Source organism: Giraffa tippelskirchi, chromosome 1 (genome assembly GCF_054371585.1).
Source record: "Giraffa tippelskirchi isolate mGirTip1 chromosome 1, T2T-mGirTip1v1.2.pri, whole genome shotgun sequence".
Taxonomy (NCBI): Eukaryota; Metazoa; Chordata; class Mammalia; order Artiodactyla; family Giraffidae; genus Giraffa; species Giraffa tippelskirchi.
The window spans coordinates 84,018,568-84,040,301 of record NC_137275.1 but is presented as its reverse complement, the minus strand read 5'-3'; the positions used below and the strand labels follow the sequence as shown (position 1 = coordinate 84,040,301).

Sequence of the window (21,734 nt, the reverse complement as noted above, 5' to 3'; positions counted from 1 at the left end):
GGTGTTTGAATATATTCTTCTTGTGACCTGCAGTCTTGGTCTCTGGCTTTCTTTCTCATTCTGACTCTTTTCTGTCTTTGCTGCTGCTATTCACATTTTCACCTTCACATCAACCATCACAAATGACGAAAGGAATAAGTATATGCGGACAACTACTCCGCTCCTCATCCATTTATCCTTATTCCAATTAGATTCCACTTCAGAGGATATTTTCTGAGCTTAACCACACAATCTAGTACCCTTGACGTCTTTGACTCCCAGGGCTTTGCTGCAGGATACACGTAGGAGGAAGAGGAGGACTTACTAGTGGGGTGTACATGCAGGCTGTATGTGTTCTTTTCACATCAGCAGTCGTTTGGGGTGCAAAGGAGGGCAGCCAGGTAACATTTTGTATTAGTTTACTTTTTTCAATAAGTTTGAGTTTTAAAAAGTTGTTATTTAAACCCAAGGACTGAACATTCAAGTCAATGTGGAGAACTAGAGCTGAAATCATGTACATATTGTCGGTGACATAGACAAAACCTAAAAGTTCCTTCCATAACTGCTTGTCTCATAAATGATGCTGAGTTGATAGTGAGTCAACATGAATGAGACTATTTACACAGACTCAGTTGCTGTGTGGACTGGAAATACCAACTAGCTGAGTAAAGGTATCGTTAAATCTAACGCTTGTCTCTTCACCTTCCCATCCCACCTCCCGTCTGTTTCCCACCCCACCCCACCCCCAACACTTTTTTCCAGTGTAAATTGGGAGCTTTAGTTTTCTTTTTTTTTTTTAATAAAAACTCAAATGGATAAATTTTATTTCTTTTTTTTTTCATTTTTTTTTTAGATTGAAGGATAATTACAACACTGTGTTCAGTTCAGTTCAGTCACTCAGTTGCATCCAACTCTTTGTGACCCCATGAACCACCGCACACCAGGCCTCCCTGTCCATCACCAACCCCCGGAGTCCACCCAAACCCATGTCCATTGAGTTGGTGATGCCATCCAACCATCTCATCCTCTGTCGTCCCCTTCTTCTCCTGCCCTCAATCTTTCCCAGCATCAGGGTCTTTTCCAGTGAGTCAGCTCTTCGCATCAGGTGGCCAAAGTATTGGAGCTTCAGCTTCAACCATCAGTCCTTCCAATGAACACCCAAGACTGATCTCCTTTAGGATGGACTGGTTGGATCTCCCTGCAGTCCAAAGGACTCTCAAGAGTCTTCTCCAACACCACAGTTCAAAAGCATCAATTCTTCTGTGCTCAGCTTTCTTTATAGTCCAACTCTCACATCCATACATGACCACTGGAAAAACCATAGCCTTGACTAGACGGACCTTTGTTGGCAAAGTAATGTCTCTGCCTTTTTTTTTTTTAAATTACTTTATTTTCTATTTTTTAACTTTACAATATTGTATTTGTTTTGCCATACGTTGACATGAATCCACCATGGGTGTACATGTTTTCCCCTTCCAGAACCCCCCTTCCACCTCCCTCCCCATCCCATCCCTCCAGGTCATCCTGGTGCACCAGCCCTGAGCACCCTGTATCATGCATTGAACCTGGACTGGAGATTCGTTTCACATATGATAATTTGCATGCTTCCATGCCATTCTCCCATATCATCCCACCCTCGCCCTCTCCCATAGAGTCCATAATACTCTTCTATTTATCTGTGTCTCTTTTGATGTCTTGCATACCGGGTTATCTTTACTGATTAACTAAATTCCATATATGTGTTAGTATACTGTATTGGTGTTTTTCTTTCTGGCTTACTTCACTCTGTATAATAGGCTCCAGTTTCATCCACCTCAATAGAACTGATTCGAATGTATTTTTTTTAATGGCTGAGTAATATTCCATTGTGTATATGTACCACAGCTTCCTTATCCATTCGTCTGCTGATGGGCATCTAGGCTGCTTCCATGTCCTGGCTATTATAAACAGTGCTGCAATGAACATTGGGGTACACATGTCTCTTTCAATTCTGGTTTCCTCAGTGTGTATACCCAGCAGTGGGATTGCTGGGTCATATGGCAGTTCTATTTCCAGTTTTTTGAGGAATCTCCACACTGTTCTCCATAGTGGCTGTACTAGTTTGCATTCCCACCAACAGTGTAAGAGGGTTCCCTTTTCTCCCCACCCTCTCCAGCATTTATTGCTTGTAGACTTTTGGATAGCAGCCATTCTGACGGGCGTGAAATGGTACCTCATTGTGGTTTTGATTTGCATTTCTCTGATAATGAGTGATGTTGAGCATCTTTTCATGTGTTTGTTAGCCATCTGTATGTCTTCTTTGGAGAAGTGTCTGTTTAGTTCTTTGGCCCACTTTTTGATTGGGTCGTTTATTTTTCTAGAATTGAGCTGCAGGAGTTGCTTGTATATTTTTGAGATTAATTGTCCGTTGCTTCATTTGCTATTATTTTCTCTGTCTCTGCTTTTTAATATGCTGTCTAGGTTGGTCATAACTTTCCTTCCAAGGAGTAAGCGTCTTTTAATTTCTTGGCTGCAATCACCATCTGCAGTGATTTTGGAGCCCAGAATAATAAAATCAGCCATTGTTTCCACTGTTTCCCCATCTATTTGCCATGAAGTGATGGGACCGGATGCCATGATCTTAGTTTTCTGAATGTTGAGCTTTAAGCCAACTTTTTCACTCTCCTCTTTCACTTTCATCAAGAGGCTCTTTAGTTCTTCACTTTCTGCCATAAGGGTGGTGTCATCTGCATATCTGAGGTTAATGATATTTCTCTTGGCAATCTTGATTCCAGCTTGTGCTTCATCCAGCCCGGCATTTCACAAGGGTACTAGATTTTGTGTGTAAGCTCAGAAAATATCATCCTCTGAAGTGGAATCTAATCAGAATAAGGATAAATGGATGAGAAGCGGAGTAGTTGTCCGCATGTACTTACCCCTTTTGTCGTTTGTGATGGCTGATGTGAAGGTGAAAATGTGAATAGCAGCAGCAAAGACAGAAAAGGAAAGAGTCAGAATGAGAGAGAAAGGCAGAGACCATGTGTGTCTGTGTATGTACCCATACATGCAGCGATCAAGCAGAGTGTATTCAATGCTTTGTTTTGTTTTGTGAAACTCCTCAGAAATCGGCTCCAGACAGAACCAGTTTATGCAGTCATGGAGTCTAAGGATCCTGAGTGACTTGCAGAACTCATGGTCAGGCCAGGATCTAACATCGGCAGGATTTCTCTCCCTGCTCTCGTTACCTGTTTCTCACTGCAGACTGACTTTCTCTACAAAGTGAAAAACACACAGCACGTGGCTCCAGAGTTGAACCTTTTATAGCTTCAGCCACTAGAGACAGATATTTATTCTAAATCCTGGGGTCGAGAAAGGAAATTTTAGGCTTTCTGACTCTCACCCAGGTGGTGGGGTTATGTGAGAACTCTGAGTAGCTCTTGGAATGGGTTTGGGGAGAGTGGACCTTTACGAGGAGGAGGAGGCCCTGTTCCCAGAAGAAGAGGGTGGTGCCCTCTTCTAGGTTCCTCGAAGCCTAGGTGTCTGCTGCCGGAAGCCTAGGTGTCTGCTGCCGGCGGGCTTGCACATTCCTGAGGATTTACCATGAATCTGAATGTCTATTTTAAATCCCTTGGCTGACTTAACTGTAATCTTAGATTCTTTTTTTCCTTCCGGCTTCTTGTTAACTGCAAGCTTTAATTATAATTATTCTTCAGCTGGCATGTTCTAGCACTTCTTACTCATTTGTCAAATTGAGCTTAACACAATCAAAAAGTCCAGGGAAAGACCCCATCTTGGAGGCAGCAGAAGGCTAAACTGTCATTTTTGTAATCCAGTCTTTGTTGCCGCGATTATGTTCAGCTCCTCTTTGGTCGCTCTGTGTAGTTAGAAGCAGTAAGACTGCTCTTTAGTGACTATTTGGAGGCATTGTGCAGGTGAAAAAGTCTTTTTTTCTATCTCCATTCAGGTAAGCCATCCTAATCCTAAGGAAAAGAAAACTGGGCATTGACTGCCACACTTTGTGTTTTAAGATTTGAGTTGGTTTCCAACAGATAACTACCTGGAATTCATTAAAAATAAAGTTCTTGGTTGTCTTTTCTGTCCTTTGCAGAATTTTATTTCCTCCGAGCTCTCAGTATCTGGCTCCAGCCCTGTCTTTTGCCACAATGTAGGATTAAATGAGTAGCATCTGCAGTCCAGTTCGGGCCCCAGATGATTGTTGTTTCCATGGAAACAGTTGAAGGCCTCTCAATTAAAACTACCCCTGCAGGCTGGGGAATCTAAAAGTATGAAAATGAGTTTGTCTGAGAAGCCAAATTCTCATATTCCAAATTAAACCCAGAGAGGACAGTGCCCCAGGAATCTACTGACAGTTGGGATCGCACTTTTTTTTTGCCTTTAAGGGAGGGAATGTCTTGGTATTTCAGGCCCAGGTGTGTGTATGTGTATATGTGTGTGTTGGTTTGCTTGTTTTGCTGAATTCCCCAGATAACTGTCCTTGTTATCCACGGAGCTCTTTGTGTACAGCCATGGAGTGTTTGGGAACAATCTGATCTTTGCTCAGACTTTGGTGTGAATCACAAACAACAAGCCCATTAAACATGGATGAAATCATAGAATGGTCTTAAAGTTGGAAGGAACGTAAAGGTCAGTAAGTCCCTATTCCCCCTTCACTTTGAGAATCCCTCCTGGAGCCCTGCTGACAGAGGTTCACAGCTTTGACTCCTCCGTGAGGGGAAGCGCCCCCATGAAGGGAAGCCCTGGTTTCTCAAGCAGCCTTCTCTGACCCATGACTGGAGACCTGCTGGCATTAGAAAGATCTCTTTATGCTGGAACTGACATCTCTTCCTGTCTCTTCCAGCCTTGGTGCCAGGTAGATTGAATCTACTTCTCCCATGATTACGTTGACTTTATAAAGTGTAAGAATGTTATCACATAGCCCCAAAGCCCTCTCCTTTCCTGTCTGAGTGGGTCCAAAACATCAGGACCTGAAGTACTAACACCTATGTTCATGGGCATTCTGAAGGGAGAGGTTGATTTCTCCCCATTGTGCGACCCTCACCACTTATTGTCACATAGATTTTAACTGACTTCTGTAGCAATTTTTTTTTTTTTTTCCCTCAGCATCGTTTGTGTAGGTGGAGAATTGGTTATGGTATTTCTGTGTTTTCCTTTTTCCCTATCCAGTATTCATAGTTCAGAACTTGGAACTCTAAGAAACACAAGATTGGATCAAACCATTGGTCTATGCAGTTTCATGAAGGGTGTGGTTGCCTTGTATGATGTCACCCCAGACATTGGTGAATACACCCTACATTCCTAAGTGTTTAATAATCTCTCAGCCCTTCATTTATGACTTGATTTAAACTCTGGCCTTTTTCATAAGGTTTAATTGAACATTGTAAGAGTCCTTTATGCCTCATATGTACTATCATTAATATTCTATTATTGTCCTTAAGGTGATCCCTACTCACCCCCGCCCCCCACAAGAAACAAAAACCTTACAAACAAATTCTCTTGTTCAGTGTTGCTACAACCTTAAAATGGGTTAAAACATAAAAACCCTAAACTCGAGTGTTGATTAGTGCTGATTGAGAAGTGCTGAGAAGCAAATACATAGCTTCCGCTTGGTAGAGAAGGATTATTGAAGTAAGGATTCAGTTCTGGTTCTAAAAAATCAATAGCTGTGAGACCTTCAGCAAGTCATCAAACCTCTGTTTCCATTTTCCTCAAGTATAAAAGGAGATGAGTGCTTCCTATTCTTCCAGGTTGTTGGGAATGCTTTGAAAACAAATTGTTTAATTTTAAAGACTTTATAGCAAACTATATACCATGGTACCCTGGGGGTATTTTGGGAGCTCAAAACAAATTTAATAAGATAAAAAAAATATTGATGATCTTGGATATTTAAGACTCCCAAACTTCCATGGTTTAAAAATAACAGTAGCTGGCCTCTGTAAGAATGAATATTAAATATATACCTTCCATTATTGAGAAAAAAACTCATATAATTTCTAACATAGATTCTGGATGGTATTTGATGTGGTATCACACTTAAGGAAGAAAAGATTTCAGTAAAGAAGTGGTATTATTTATGGAGAGATGAAATTACTCTGGGTTCTTTTGGCAGGAGAATAAACAGGTTGCAAGCTGGGGAATAACCTTTGATTTGTAAGTCATTTAAATCCCAGTCCTTAAAAAAAAGAGAGTAAGGAAATACCCTAGTCAGTCAACATGGGCAGCCCATCAGCACCCACCACCCAAGTGGGCTTTGGGGACTGAACTTGAAGAGGTCTTCTGAAAGTTCAAGGGTAGGCCTGAGGTGAGTTTTTCTCTGGAAAACTTTTAGGGTCTTGGGGCTGGGGCTGACTGCCACATTAGCTTCAAGATTGCAGCTCTACCCCTATTTCCTGAGAAATGCTAAGGGCTCGGAGCTGGCCCTTGTCTGGCATCTGCATGCTCCGAGGCTGTAAGGATGACTCCTTTTGGGTGTTGAAAGGTGTTTTTCCTACACATCTGTTTTTTACTCAAGACCACTTGTATTTGGAGATATGGAAAGCAAAGGTAACAACCATATCTTTTCCATACAGGGTCTAGTGACAGTTTCTTGGGATCATGTCTTGGCTTTATATAGTTTTACCAAAAATATGAACCCATCTAGACCTTGGAAAGAAAGTAGTTTTTCTTCTCTTTTTCTTTTATCTATTTTGTAGTGTTTCTTGACGTGATGTGACTTGATCAGATCACCTGTGAAGTTTTTCCTGGGTGGGGCAGGGAGAGACCATGGCAATCATCTTTTCATGCTGGAAAACTGACCCTGCCTCCCGATGCCCTGTTGTGTGTTCTGTCCAACAGGGAGTTCTGTCCAACATCTCTTCCATCACCGATCTCGGCGGCTTTGACCCGGTTTGGCTCTTCCTCGTGGTGGGAGGAGTGATGTTCATCCTGGGGTTTGCTGGGTGCATTGGAGCTCTGCGAGAAAACACTTTCCTTCTCAAGTTTGTAAGTACCGTACTCCACCTACACACCGAGAGCCAGATCCTCCTCTCACATCAGGAGGACACCCTGTCGAGGCAAGAGTGAGCCGTAACCAAAGGCACTGGCAAGACTGTGGCCTGGGTAATGCTTTTCTTTTAGGAGAGCACTTTAGATACCCACCACCATCCTCCTCTACCCATGTGCCTGCGTGCTAAGTCACTAAGCTGTATCTGACTCTTTGCGACCCTGTGGACTGTAGCCTACCAGGCTTCTCTGTCCATGGGATTCTCCAGGCAAGAATGCTGTGAGTGGGTTGCCATGCCCTCCTCCAGGGGATTTTCTAGATCCAGGGGTTGAACCCATGTCTCTTATGTCTCTTGCATTGGCAGGTGGGTTCTTTATCACTAGCACCACCTGGGAAGCCCCCTCTACCTATACCTCCTTAATAACATCAGCACCACCTATGGCGGTTTTGTACACAGATATCACAAGTTTGCAGTCCAGCCCCTAAAATAGCTTTAGGACTAAGGTAGGTCTGTATACGTATCTAGTTTTCTTCTTTGGGGTGATTTTTGCCCCCTCTTTTAAGCACATAGTCAGTAGAAAGCTGACTGACTTTCAGGTAGTTGGTTCAGAGAAGCCAGACATAAGCACAGTGGCTGTGACCTGTCCAGATTAAATCTGTTAAACAGTAGGTTCTGGTGACTATAGAGAAACAGTAAACACACATTTCCTGTGTTCTCTGCTATTGCAAAGGCCTTCTTTGTGTGACCAGCATAATTTTTAGATTGCTTGCAGGATACTTGGTGTGATCTGTTATCATGAATATTTTTGGAGGAATTTGACTCAGGGGTAGGTAAGTATTAAAAGTCAAGAATGAAAAGGAAAAGCCTCTTCCTTTGGAGATTTCTTCCATAGAAGATCAAAATGGCATGTGCTTCCCTGTATGTCTCTGAAGTCAGTTTGGTAGGTGTAGTCAGTGGTCAGCGAGTGTGCCCGTCTGTCTGGAGCTTGGCATTCTGGTGGGTGTCTGTCTCATGGCACAACAGCATCCACTTCCCTCTCCAAGAACAGAAAATTGAATTTAAAAAAAAAAAAACACAAACCCACCTTCCCATGGTGGGGGAAGACAGTGGGACCTGGAGAGATCTGCATCAGTGTTACAGCCGCTGTCCCTGGGCTCCTCCTCTCCCTCTGCTGATGCAGCATTGTCTAGGGACATGTTCACCTCAGACAAGAACATTGACCGGAGCTGGTCCCAATAGCCATGCTGCATGTGATTCCCATTTTAGCACTTGCTTTGTCCCTGATTGTGACCTACCAACCCACCAGTCTTCTTGGCATGAGATATTTCTAAATGTTTGAGCTCACCTCACTCAGCTTTTCTATAGCCTCAGTGGTCTCAGATCATACTGCTGGCCACTATTTTATCAGTGTTAGTCTCCTTTTCCCCTTTAATGTGATTACTTGCATATGGTTTAGTTTATAAGAATAGTATCTTTAGTACAGCTGATGATGTTTGTAGTTGAAGATACCAGAGTTAACTGAACAGACAGAAATACATACATTTCTCTAGATTAGCATCTTAATTTACGAAGTCCCACATTGAAAATGAACAGAATTGTGTTGTTTCTTGTTTTTTTTTTTTTTTTTAAGACTTGGAGAATATTTTAAATGCCCTTTCTCTCCACTTAGTACAATCAAAACTGGCCTAGAATATGCTTTGAGCAGGAGCTGTGACAGAAGTGGGAAGTAAATGTCAACACAGGTCCAAACAGCCTCAAAGGTCGGATGCCAGAAGGCTAAGAGAACTACTGAGGGAAATCCAGGAGCTGGGAATGGAGCTTCCTGGTTGACTGAGGCCCTGAGATGAAGCCTGTGTGTCAGTCTCTGCCCCATAGGAAATGGGGGAAATTAGCTCATGGCATCCGAGGGAGGCAGATTTCTGCCAAATATTTGAGAAGAATTTTATTTGGACTCAATTTCTGATTATGTATATTATGATTCATTATGAGAAAACATCTCAGAGTGACTGGAAAGTGAACTTGCCTCACCTTGATGGAGGCAAGGACAGACATCTAATTAATACCTTTGCATGGCCCCTGGTTTCCGTGTACACGCCTGTGAACCAGCTACAGTTTTTCTCATTCCTATAGTGTGTTATCTGTTATAGTTACATGTGAAGAGTGCTCCCTGATAAAGGAGGGAGTAGTTTTATGTGGTGGGGTAGGCACTGTGTGAAAGTGATAGGATTTTTTTCCTCTTTTTTTTCTAGATTGAGGAAAGCTCACTTTGAAATTATTGGTACTACTGATGATTGTTAAGAGCTGTTTAGATTCCTTTTCTGGTGAACTCACCAAGGACAGATAGCCAGGAGCTCTGTGGAACCTGAGGGGCTGAGCTAGAAGGTGTAGAATTGTGGCCTAAACTGTGGGGTCCTAGACTTTGGCAGGCCTTTCTTTCTTCCTTCCGACTCTCCCTCATGCTCCTCCTCCCAGCGTTTTGGAAAACACTGTCTAATGTGGAAAGACCTGACCCCATGGTCCTCTCCAACTCCAACCCCAATCACAGAAGACTGTGGGCTCTTTGGAGGCAGGGCTGTGGTCTTACTTGCCCTTGACTCAGTAAGGCCCACCCAGGCCAGGGCCTGCCCTCTCGGGGGCCATTCAGTAGATGTTTGTTGAATTAAAAAAAAAGCATTTTTTTTTTTTGGTAATTAAATTATGAAGCTTCCTTTGCACCCCTTGCCAGTGTGTTTTCCTCTCCTGAGTGCTTGCTGTCTGCTCGCTGAAGGTAGACACAGGGGCAGCTTCCGCGCCTTTGCCCCCTCAGCCGCTCGCTGAGTGGCAGGGGCCCAGCAGAACAGGTGGCCCCAGGGTCACCCTCTTTTTCCTTGTCACCAGAAGTTTACCCTCTGGTCCTTTACAGCCTCATTTCTCATAATCCGTTTGAGTGAAATAGTTTGCAAAGGGTGAGGATGTGGGGGTGGGAGGAAATGGAAAGAACATGGGCGTGAGTGGGATGTAGATATGACTAAGATGAGGCACTTCTGGGTGTTAGATGAAAGGGAAATTTCTCCAGATTTATGGGCAATGACCGTGTATCCTGCGGTCTCCAGCTTTCCTCTTAAATTCTTATTGTCTATGTCAGCCGGAAGTCTTCCTCTGGCTGCGTGTTGATGTTATTTAAAATATTACGAGCCTGGTGCTTCACAAAGGAAGGCTGGCCTGGCTCGCATTCCCAAGAAAGCGCTCAAACCAGTGGTTTCATTTTGTTTTCATGATGGGAAATTTTTTTCGTGTCACGGCTTACCTCCTCCCCACCCTCTACTCCCCACCAACTTCCTCTTTGACCTCCTCCTCTAAGATGAACACATCTGCTCTTTTACCCCGTGTAGCAGATGCAAAGGCAAATTAGAAAACGGTGTCCTGAATCCAGAAAAGGAATATATTGCATCCAGAATCAAGGCCACAGTAGCAAATGACAGTCAGTCTTAAAAAATTGGGATAATTTATCTTTCAACATTACAAAAACTTACCAGAGGTAGGGGCAGGTCATTGTTCAAGCGTCTGACAAGTGCATTAATCAAGAGAAACTCATTAGGCCTTAATGTGGATCTAATGAGAAATTCCTATTATCCATGTTTGCTTATGGGCTTTGTTGGTGAATTACCAAAATGAAACACCAATGCCCCTAAAATGTGATTATGAAATGATTTTTAAAAATTCTTTCTTGGAGTGTAATACTCTATTAATGAATCTTAAGAAATTGAAGGTTATCTGCTTTGGGCATGGGTAATAACCCAATATAATTACAAACCTTTTTAGAAGAAACCATTTAACTATATATGACCAAAAATAGCACTTATAACTGTTCTCTGTATGTCTTTTGTTTTAGTTTTCTGTGTTCCTGGGAATTATTTTCTTCCTGGAGCTCACTGCCGGGGTTCTGGCATTTGTTTTCAAAGACTGGATCAAAGACCAGCTGTATTTCTTTATAAACAACAACATCAGAGCATACAGGGATGACATAGATTTGCAGAACCTCATAGACTTCACCCAGGAATATGTAAGTTTAAATTTGGCTTATTTTCAGGTTGAAAGCCTTCTTAGAAGGATGAACCCAATGAACGTTCCTCCTGGCTTCTGTGTCTGCCAGTTGCAACCTACCTCTGACTCTTCTGCGTGGCTTTTTCATTTGTTTGTTTGTGTGTTTATTATTTTCTAACTTGCTATGTGACTTACATGATTTGTATCCTAATGAGAAATGTCTGATTTTTCACTTATCTCAGTTTCTACTAAGAACAAAGAAGAAAACTCTTGGGCAAAGAGGTTATCATCAAGGGTGCTCACTCCTGTCAACATTTGAAGACTCTTGTTTTGCTATAGGTTTACCCTCTTTTTTTGGGGGGAGGGGATTAAATGTGGAATTTTTCTATTCTTGGTCCCCTTCCTGGTCATTCTCCATGCTTCATAGCTCATAATAATGTACTTAGCAATAGAATATTTATCCACCAAGTTCCTAAAATTATGCCCATCCGAATACCTGAAACTGAAAACCGAGAAACTTCTGAGCCTTGGTGACTTTTCACAAGTAAATAATCTATAGAGTAGGGCTACCTCCCATTCCAGTTTCTCAACATGTCTGTGAGACAGTGGCCTCTGTGATGCCAATGAGGCGGCAGATACCCTGTTCCACTCAAAATGCAACGTGGTATAAACAGGAGACCAGAAGACACACAGCAAGTGCCAGAATCTGATCAGCTAAGTGACCTTGGGCTAAAAGGACCTTGAGCTGTTTCCCTAAGAGTAAAATGGGAATAATAGTAGCCACTGTTTAACTCATGCGGACATTCTGACACTAATAAGAGGTACATGGTTTTATATTAGGCTTCAGGTGTTATTGTCCTGCAAACTGACAGCCTTTATCTGCATGCACTGAAAAGCTAGATAGGGTGAGCAGACCTGAACAGCTGTGTCCATTGACATTTGTGTATGTGTCATGTATGTGGCAGAACTGGAGGCCAGACAGGAACTCAGCGGACCAGTGGCTGTCTCTTGGTTGGCTGGTTTTCCAGAGTGAGCTGGGTCCCTTTGATAAAGGGAGGAGAGGGCTGCATCGGCGCTTGCCGTGGGGGAGGCCCCCTGCCCCATTAGGCACTCAGAAGTGAGCTGAATTGTGCTGGTTTTGTTCTATGATGAAACGACTGTCCTGGAGCCTGTTGTCCCTCAGGTGTGAAATTAAGCCCTTATTCATCTCCTCAGCAGACTTGACTGTTTTGTTGGGTCATAATGGATGCAAGCTCACACCTTGCCAAGTATTATTGCTGACTAGTTTGCATGACAGATCTGATGGAGCTTTGTAGGCCAACTGGAGATGCACAACTCAAGCCTTTGGAGGATTCAATGAGCTGGAAGAACATGCGGATACACGTTCTTTTGAGATGCTGTCTGCTTTATATGGGAATTCTGTTATTTCATGTGATTTCACTTTTCTTTCTTGGATTTTAATACTTTGAAGTAGCTATTGATCTTGAAACCCTTATGATGGTCAAGGCTTGATGTTTATTTAATTCAGAGAAGTCGGACTGGGCCAGCATGGGGGAGTATCAAAGGGGCTTGTGATGGAGCCACCCTGAAATCTACCCTTAAGACTCACTGAATTTAACAGCTTGTTTTATTATATTTTAACTGATTGCAGTTTTTAGGTTGAAAATCTAAATCCATGCTCTTGTTTTTAAAAATTCCGAATAGAAACAGATACAGAATAAAAAACATGTCTTTCAAACTTTGGGGGGGTTGGTAACAGATATGTTCACTATCTTGCTTGCAATGATGCTTTTATGATGTATAAGTATGTGAAAACGTACCAAGTTATACACTTTAAATATGTGCATTTTATTGTATGTGAATTCTATCTCAGTAAAATAGATAAAAACTGTGTAGAGATGGAAATTTAAAAAAGAAGTAAACCCATGGATCTCCTACCACGACCCCAGTTGCCTCCTTCAGACACTGCTGCTGCTTGCTGTCTTGCTGTCCTTCTAGAGTGTTCCTTCATGTACTTGAACCAAACAGACCTTGCTCTGACTGGGCCCTGCTGTACAATCCTTCCCTGCCCGTCCTCCACCTCCCACTACAGGTCTCATGGCTTTTTTGTCCATCACCAGCACAGGCTTACTACACACCCTCAGCCTTAACTCAGAAGCTTTTACGGTGGCTCTTTAGGTTCATCTTGGTTTAAAAGTAAAATTCTGGGACAGAGAGAAGGTTAGAGCTGGCAGAAGCTGGGTATGGGTCATTCTGGCAGGTGGAGCGTAGGCACCCGGTCACCTCCAAGTTGAGATGTTCTAATTCTCTCCTGTTTGCTCTAGTGGCAGTGCTGTGGGGCTTTTGGAGCTGATGATTGGAACCTAAATATTTACTTCAATTGCACAGATTCCAACGCAAGTCGAGAGCGATGCGGCGTGCCCTTCTCCTGCTGTACTAAAGACCCCGCGGTAAGTGACTGCCGGAGACCCACCCTCTGGCCGCACATCGCACCGACAGTGTGTGTGGGATGAGCAGTTTCTTTTTTTTTTCTGGAAACCTCTTCTTACCCACCTATTCCTAATTGTAGCTCCTCTTGCGGGGGGTGGGGAGTTAGAGCTCAGATCATCTCAACAGGAGTAATCATATATATATATGTTAGTTGCTCAGTCGTGTCCGACTCATGCCCAACATTAATTTAGCAGTGCGCGCTGGTTCCTCTTCTAAGCCTGTGTGCATGTTGGCTCATTTCACTTTGGAACCTTCCCGCTGGCAGATACTACCATTACCTTCCCTTTTCAGGTGAAATCAAGGCCCGTGGAGTTTAAGTAGCTTTCCCAGGCTCTCACTGTTGGCGAGTGATGGAGCTGAGCCTAAACTCAAGCAGCTGCTTGTATCGCCTGTATTCCTTCCTTGTGAGAAGGACGGGCTTGTATGGAAGCACTGTGTTGCTTAGGGTTAGTAACCCTTTTCTTGCTGACTCAGCTTTGAAGGAGTACTAGGAATAGGAGAAGAGTCTGAGACAAGCTAGGACGAGACCACTGCAGGAAGACTGTGGCTGCCCACTCTCTTGGCCAGAATGGCGACAGTCATTACAGTTTGTATTTTAGGAAAAATTGTAAAACCTGTCCACGAGGCACCCTCTTTACTGTGGATTTGATTGTATTTTGAGTCAAATTATTTGCCTGGTATAGTGAATGTGTCTCAGTCGAGTCAGATTCTTTGTGACCCCATGGACTGTAGCCATGGGGATAACTCCAGGCAAGAATACAGGAGTGGGTTGCCATTCCCTTCTCCAGGAGATCTTCCCGACCCAGGGATCGAACCCAGACCTCCCTCATTGCAGGCAGATTCTTTTGTCTGAGCCATCAGGAAAGTCTGATACATAGTATGGCTTAAAATGCAGCTTCCCAGCTGTCTATAAAAGCCAGAATTGAGGGTTAGAACAGTAAATATGAGAGAGAAGGTGCCCTTGGCCCTTCCTTGCTCCTCAGCCCCTCTCTGACCGGTCAACCCCACCCCCCACCCCCCCACCCCCCACCCCCACCCCCACCTCCCCACCCCCCCATCCCCCACCCCCCCCCCACCCCCCCATCCCCCACCCCCCCCACCCCCCATCCCCCACCCCCACCCCCCGGGTTAGAACAGTAAATATGAGAGAGAAGGTGCCCTTGGCCCTTCCTTGCTCCTCAGCCCCTCTCTGACCCCACCCCCACCCCCGCCCCCTGTCTTCCCCCAGACCCGCCCTTCCCTAAAAGGGACAGGGCCACACGGGTGCTGATGAGTGCAGTGGCTGGTTCTCCCCTGCAAGGTGGGGGGTGCGGGGCTCTTTAAAAGGGGCCGTTATTCATCTGTAAAAACACTGAATCATTATGCTATGCCCCTGAAGCTAATATAATATTGTAAATCAACTATCCTTCAATTTAAAAAACGAAAAGAGAGAAGGGGACAATGGTCTCAGGTAGCAAAGGAGAACTTCCCCAGGCTCAGCCTGGGCTGTTCTCTTTGTTTGAAGGAGACTAAGAATCCGTGAGGACTGTGCTCTGGACCCTCCCCTGGAAAGCCAGCCTTCCTCACCAGCTCACTTCTCCTTTCCCTTGGGTGGGCTGGGAGGCAAGAGAGCGCCCAGCACAGAGCCCAGGGCGCCTGCCCAGGCAGCAGACACAGCTGTGCTCTGTTTCTCTCCTGCCTCTGCCCTGAGTGAATATTCCAGCAGACTTCTGAAGATTCTCAGAAATGCGCCCCACCCCCCCATTTCAATTGCAGACCCTTTGGGATGAGATGTCTCATTCTATAAATGCTAAGCTAGTAAAATCCACCGCATGCCCTGCAGAGGAGAAACATAAACAAACCTGAAACAGCAGAACCCATGTCTCTTCTCAGGCCTGTGAGATGTCGGGGTGCCTATACACACACGTGTGGTCAGGGCATTGCTTTTAATTATCAAAATGATTCGTTCTCGTGGAAAAACCATTTAAACAATACCCAAGTGCATGTATTGTATCTTAGACACTTGGTCATGTCCGACACTTGTGACCCCATGGACTGTAGCCGCCAAGCTTCTCTGTCCATGGAATTTTCCAGGCAAGAATAACCTGGAAAAATGGAGTGAGTTGCCATTCCCTTCTCCAGGGAATCTTCCTGACCCAGGGATCAAACCTTGGTCTCCTGCACTGCAGGTAGATTCTTTACTGTCTGAGCCACCAGAGAAGCCCAGTATACTAGTTCAGTTCAGTTCAGTTGCTCAGTCGTGTCCGACTTGTTGCAACCCCGTGAGTTGCAGCACGCCAGGCCTCTCTGTCCATCACCAACTCCCAGAGTCTCCCCAAACCCACGTCCATCGAGTCCGTGATACCATCCAACCATCTCATCCTCTGTCGTCTCCTTCTCCTCCTGCCCCCAATCCTACCCAGCATTAGGGTCTTTTCCAATGAGTCAACTCTTCACATGAGGTGGCCAAAGTATTGGAGTTTCAGCTTCAACATCAGACCTTCCAATGAACACTCAGGACTGATCTCCTTTACGATGGACTGGGTGGATCTCCTTGCAGTCCAAGGGACTCTCAAGAGTCTTCTCCAGCACCACAGTTCAAAAGCATCAATTCTGTGGCACTCAGCTTTCTTCACCGTCCAACTCTCACATCCATACATGACCACTGGAAAAACCATAGCCTTGACTAGACGGACTTTTGTTGGCAAAGTAATGTCTCTGCTTTTAAATATGCTATCTAGGTTGGCCATAACCTTCCTTCCAAGGAGTAAGCGTCTTTTAATTTCATGGCTGCAATCACCATCAGCAGTGATCTTGGAGCCCAAAAATTTAAAGTCTGACACTGTTTCCACTGTTTCCCCATCTATTTCCCATGAAGTGATGGGACCAGATGCCATGATCTTAGTTTTCTGAATGTTGAGCTTTAAGCCAACTTTTTCACTCTCCTCTTTCACTTTCATCAAGAGGCTCTTTAGTTCTTCTTCACTTTCTGCCATAAGGGTGGTGTCATCTGCATATTCAAAGATAGAATTCCACACTGAGGAGCATAAATGGAGATAATCATTATGAAAGTCATTAGAAGAAACTTTTAACTGTGGTTTTTGTGTGTCTCCAGTTCCCTAAACCCGTAAGCTTCTTGAGGTTATCAACTTTGAATTCAGAGACTCCCGCATAATGGAATCGCTAGTCTTTCTGATATTTCCTGAGTCTCAGTTTTCCTCATTTGGAAAGGAAGGAATATTTAATGTCTCCTGAGGATTGCTATAATAATTCCATGGAATTTTGTATGAAAGTGTTTACACGGTGCCTGGGACATCTGTGTGCCCACATAAACATTTTATGACCAACATTTAGCAGGGTCTTCTGCTGACCGTGGATGGACTTTGTTTTCTGTTTTCTTTTCTCCACCAGGAAGATGTCATCAACACTCAGTGTGGCTATGATGCCAGGCAAAAACCAGTAAGTGGAATCCCATCTTGTCGCTTAGCACGAAGGGTGTTGGAGGAGCTTTTGAATTTGCGTGGTGACGCTGTGCTCTCCTCTTCCCTTGTGAAGGAAGTCGATCAGCAGATTGTAATCTACACGAAAGGCTGTGTGCCCCAGTTTGAGAAGTGGTTGCAGGACAACTTGACCATTGTGGCTGGTATTTTCATAGGCATTGCCTTGCTACAGGTAAGATGGCTGTCATGGGAGATGGTGCCCTGGGAGAGCCCTCACCAGGACAGATGCTTTGCTTAGTTCCTGCACGTCACGGTTGTTAAGACACCTTGGAGGGCTGGGGAATAAACCTCAGCTCTATTTGGTTTGTCTTTTGTTAAGGCTCTGATTTTAGATGCTACTATCCTGAAAGACGTTAGGGAACCTTTCTTCCTTTTCAAGATGGAAAAATTGCTGGGGTCACTAGTTGCCTACTGGCTTTCCAGCGTTTCCATGGGGTTAATGATGTGGCATTGTGACAGCTGATCAGACAGGAATGGTCAGATGGAGAGCCTTGCCCAGTGGCCAGGCTAAGGCTTTTTGGAGTTTCTCAGACACTCTGTGCTCCTTTTTCGCTTTGGATCATCTTTCCAAAGTTCCGGGAAGGGAAGGGAGCACCCACTTTTCCTCCTGGGAAGCCCCAAGAACTGGGCTTTTCTTCTTGTGGAGATGTGATACTTTCAACTGAGAGGGCCACAAATGAGGCACAATGGTTGAAAGAAATTAAAGAAGACCTGAATAAATGGAAAGTCATCTATTGTCACAGATTGGAAGACTTAATATTGTTAAGGTGGCAATACTCCCCAAATTGATCTACAAGATTCAGTGCAGCCTCTGCCAAAATGACAACTGACTGATTTGCAGAAACGGACAAGCTGATCCTACAATTCATATGGAAATTCAAGGGACCCAGAATAACAAAACACACTTTAAAATGCACAAGGTTTGAGAATTCATACTTCCCAATTCAAAACTTAGGACAAAGCTACAGTAATCAACATAGTGTATACTGGCATATGGTTGGACATATAGTTTAGTGGAATGGAACTGAAAGTTCAAAGAAAGCCTCTAGTCTATGGTCAGCTGACTTTTTTTGACCAGGGAACCAAGACCATTCAATGGAGAAAGAATGGTCTTTTCAGCAAATGGTGCTGGGCTAACTGTTTATCTGTATACAAAAGACTGCATTTGGGTCCCTAATCACATATAAAAATTAACTCAGAACTGATCAAATACCTAAATGTAAAAGGTAAAGCTATAAAAGTTTTAGAAGAAAGTATAGGTACAAATCTTTGTGATCTGGAATTAGAGTGTTTTCTTGGATATGATGCTAAAAGCACAAGCAACCAAAGAGTGGATAAATGGGACTTCATCAAAATTAAAAACTTTTGTGCTGAAAATGACACAGTTAAGAAAGTGAAAAGAAAGCCCACAAAAATGGGAGAAAAAATTTGCATATCAGTACATCTGATAAGGGTCCTGTGTGTGGAATATATAAAGAACAACTCAACAATAAAAAAAGACAAACCCAATTTAAAGGTGAGCAAAGGATTTGAATAGATATTACTCTGAAGAACATACACATTTAGCTCTTTGTAATGACATCATTAATTATTAGAGGAATTCACAACCACAATGAGATACCACTTCACACATAACTAGGTTGGCTATAATAAAGACAGACATTAATAAGAACTGTTAGGATGTAGAGAAATTGGAACCCTCAAACATCACTTAAGGGAATGAAATGGACACAGTATCTTTGGAAAACAATTTGCTAGTTAATGAGAAAATTAGAGTCACCATATGACTCAGCAATTCTGCTCCTAGGTATGTGCCCCAAAGTACTGAAAGCATGTTTACCCAAAAACTTGTACATCTATGTTCATAGCAGCATTATTTGCAATAGCCAAAAAGTGGAAACCATCCACATACCCATCATCTGATGAATGGATAAACAAAATGAAGTTTATCCATATAATGGAGTATTATTCAGCCATCAAAAGAATCAAACTACCGTTGCAACATGGATGCACTTTGAAGACATTTCACTCCATGAAAGCAGACCAGCACAAAGGCCATATATTATATGATTCTATTTATATGTCCAAAATAAGCAAATCCAGAGAGACGGAAAATAGCTTAGTGATTTCTAGGACTGCCAGGATGAGGGGGAGGGTGGGTCCCGGGGTACAGAATTTTTTTTGGGGGATAATGAAAATGTTCTGGATTCAGATAGTGTGGTGATGGTCGCACATTCTCATGAATGTACTGAGAATCACTACATTATACACTTTAAAAGGATGAATTCTGTGGGATGTGAATTCTATCTCAATTTTGAAAATCAAAGAGTTTTTAAAAAATGGGATTCAGTAGCCAAAAGAAAAAGTCTACACCTTCCGCCATTTGACACCTTTCCTCCCTTTCTCAGATCTTCGGGATCTGCCTGGCCCAGAACCTGGTGAGTGATATCGAGGCTGTCAGGGCTAGCTGGTAGAGCACCTGCCACAGCCACTTCCAGACACTGGACAGACCCAGCTTTCCTGACCCTCCAGTGCACCCACCTGATACCCATGCTGCACAGACTCTGATCTCAGAGGCATCCCGCAATCCCAACTGATGGAGCTGCCAAGAACTTAGTTTTTGGGGGGGAAGTAAAACTGGGAAATGCTGCTCACTGACAGAATTAAAAAATAACCAGTATGAAAGTCTTTGCGCCATGAATCTCTACTGTAGCCATGAATTTCTGGAAGGTTGGACACTTACCAAATGAAAAAAAGGGGGGGGGGAGGGGGAGCCAGATGTACTGAGTTTGTGGAAGAGTCTTGTCCCTGCTTCAGTGATGGGAAGGCTGTCTTCTGTGCTACGGCCTGAGGAAGTGTGTCGTTTCTGAAACTCAGCCCCTTACCTGAGAGGGGTGTGTTTTCAGCATCCCTTCGCTATACGTTTCAAGGAACTGTTAACCATCGTCCCAGGAAGAGAACAGCTCGCCTTTGGGTTCCCATTTTGTGACTGCATTCGACAAGGAGCTTGGGTGGACTCATCTGGTCTCTCCTGGAGTGTGTTCTCATAGAAGTTGTGTATTGCTTGTGTGCTGAGCAGGGGCTTTGAAACATTTCATGATGCTGAATTCTAGCAGGACAGATCTTTTCTGTAAGTAGGCCTGAGCTTTATTTATCAATGAAATCCAAGGAGAAAATGAGGTTAACGAAGAGGTAGTGAATACTGCAGCCCACCAAATTAGTTATTGGGTTTTCTGGAAACTCTGGAATACTCTGGGGTTTTGTTTTGTTATGCCCCCCCCTTTTTTTTGTCTTCCAGAAGTGAAAGCTATGATACAGTTTCTCTTAAATTTTAGATTTTTTTTTACTCAGCTCGAATATTAATTTTTTATGTAATCTCTCTGTATGACCTGTGAATCTGAATCCACCAGCTCCTTTTCATGCCGTCTTTCCTACAAGCCTTTATTAACGTTCTTCTGTCAGCATTTATTTCGTGGGTCCGCAGCCTTGAGTGGTGTGTCCTCCCCGTCTGGGAAGGGACCAGCTGGGCTTCACAGGTGCATCTGTGGACTCAGTCCCAGAACCATGTCGATCGATTGTCATGGCCTCTTCTGCAGGCTCCCCCTTTCTCTTGGAATGGAATTAAACCCAGTTCTGAAATGGTGTTGACGGAGTCAAAAGCTGCTGATGGTTTTTTCTTCTGGTTTTAGTTTGTTTTTATGAAACAACAACAAAAACGAAACCAGAGTGCAAGACCAGAGCTGCTTCTGTCCTCAGTACCGACTCACCAAGAGGATGGTAACAAAGCACAAACGTCTCAAGGGGAAGTGCTGATTGGCCAAGAGTTCTGTGATCGGTGGGAAACACTTGTGGAAACTGCCGCCTGCCCTGTCCCCACTCCAGGTAGTGGGGGACGAGTTTTGCCCCCAGAGTTTAATCCTAACTGGTGTCTACCAGGATGTCACCTACCCCGGGGAGCAGATATTAGTCTGTGGGAAAACCACAGGCATGTTTCACAGTGATGACACATTTGTCTACATAGAACCGGGCAGCCAGCTAGCATAGCTTGTGGAAACTTAGCAAGGTTTTCCATTTCGGCCCCATGTTGCATCGCCGTGGCTGATGAACGTGTCCGTCTGCTCAGAGAAAGGACAAAAATTCTTTGAAAATCTAGCCTCCAGAGTTAAGGTGTGTATGACTCTGCATGTGTGTCTTTGTGTCTCTGTGTAGTTAAGAGATGTTCATTCCATATTCTGGCTGTGAGATTATTTTATTTCACCTCTGTCCCCACCACTGTTGTCATTCCATATTGATTGTCATTCCAACCTGGAGAAGACTTGAGCCTCTGTTTGGCACTCTTGTTTGTTACCTCATTCATTCTCCAGTGAACGCCACCTGACCAGTTGATTCAGAATCAGGCCAGCTTCCCACCCTTTGGCACATCCAGTAAAAGGCCAAACAGCAAGTCCGAGTTCTAAATTTTAATTAATCACCCTTTTTTTTTTTTTTTTTACACTTGAGAGTGGTTGTAATAAAGGCTGTCATTAATAAACTTGGTTCTACCTTACATGGAGTTCTATCTGTCTTCATTCTCTCTTGTGGTTGTGAAATTCTCTAATTCAGTGGTGATCAGACGTTAGCATGCATTGGAATCTCCTGGAAAGCTTGTTAGCACACAGATTACTGGGTTTGCCACATCCCCAGAATTTCTCATTTAGTGGGTCTTGGGTGGAGCTTGAGAACGTGCATTTTTGACAAGTTTCCAGGTGAACTGTTGCTCCGTGTCTGGGAAAGACACTTGTCA

General features: G+C 43.7%; 1 protein-coding gene across 7 annotated transcripts in view; it reads left to right on the top strand.

The window, feature by feature from the left end:
* TSPAN5 (tetraspanin 5) overlaps positions 1-21,497 on the top strand; it is a 179,680-nt gene extending 158,183 nt beyond the window's left edge. For 6 of the 7 annotated variants that reach the window (XM_081596332.1, XM_081596322.1, XM_081596363.1 and 3 more), the window contains 6 exons: positions 6,811-6,957; positions 10,831-11,001; positions 13,307-13,432; positions 16,863-16,910; positions 17,007-17,123; positions 19,360-21,497. In XM_081596332.1, the coding sequence (XP_081452458.1) occupies positions 6,811-6,957; positions 10,831-11,001; positions 13,307-13,432; positions 16,863-16,910; positions 17,007-17,123; positions 19,360-19,425 (675 nt within the window). In that variant the 3' untranslated portion in view covers positions 19,426-21,497. Of the gene's footprint in view, positions 1-6,810; positions 6,958-10,830; positions 11,002-13,306; positions 13,433-16,862; positions 16,915-17,006; positions 17,124-19,359 lie in introns of all 7 variants that reach the window. The other variant, XM_081596343.1, reaches the window with a different exon arrangement.
* The last annotated feature ends 237 nt before the right edge of the window (positions 21,498-21,734 follow it).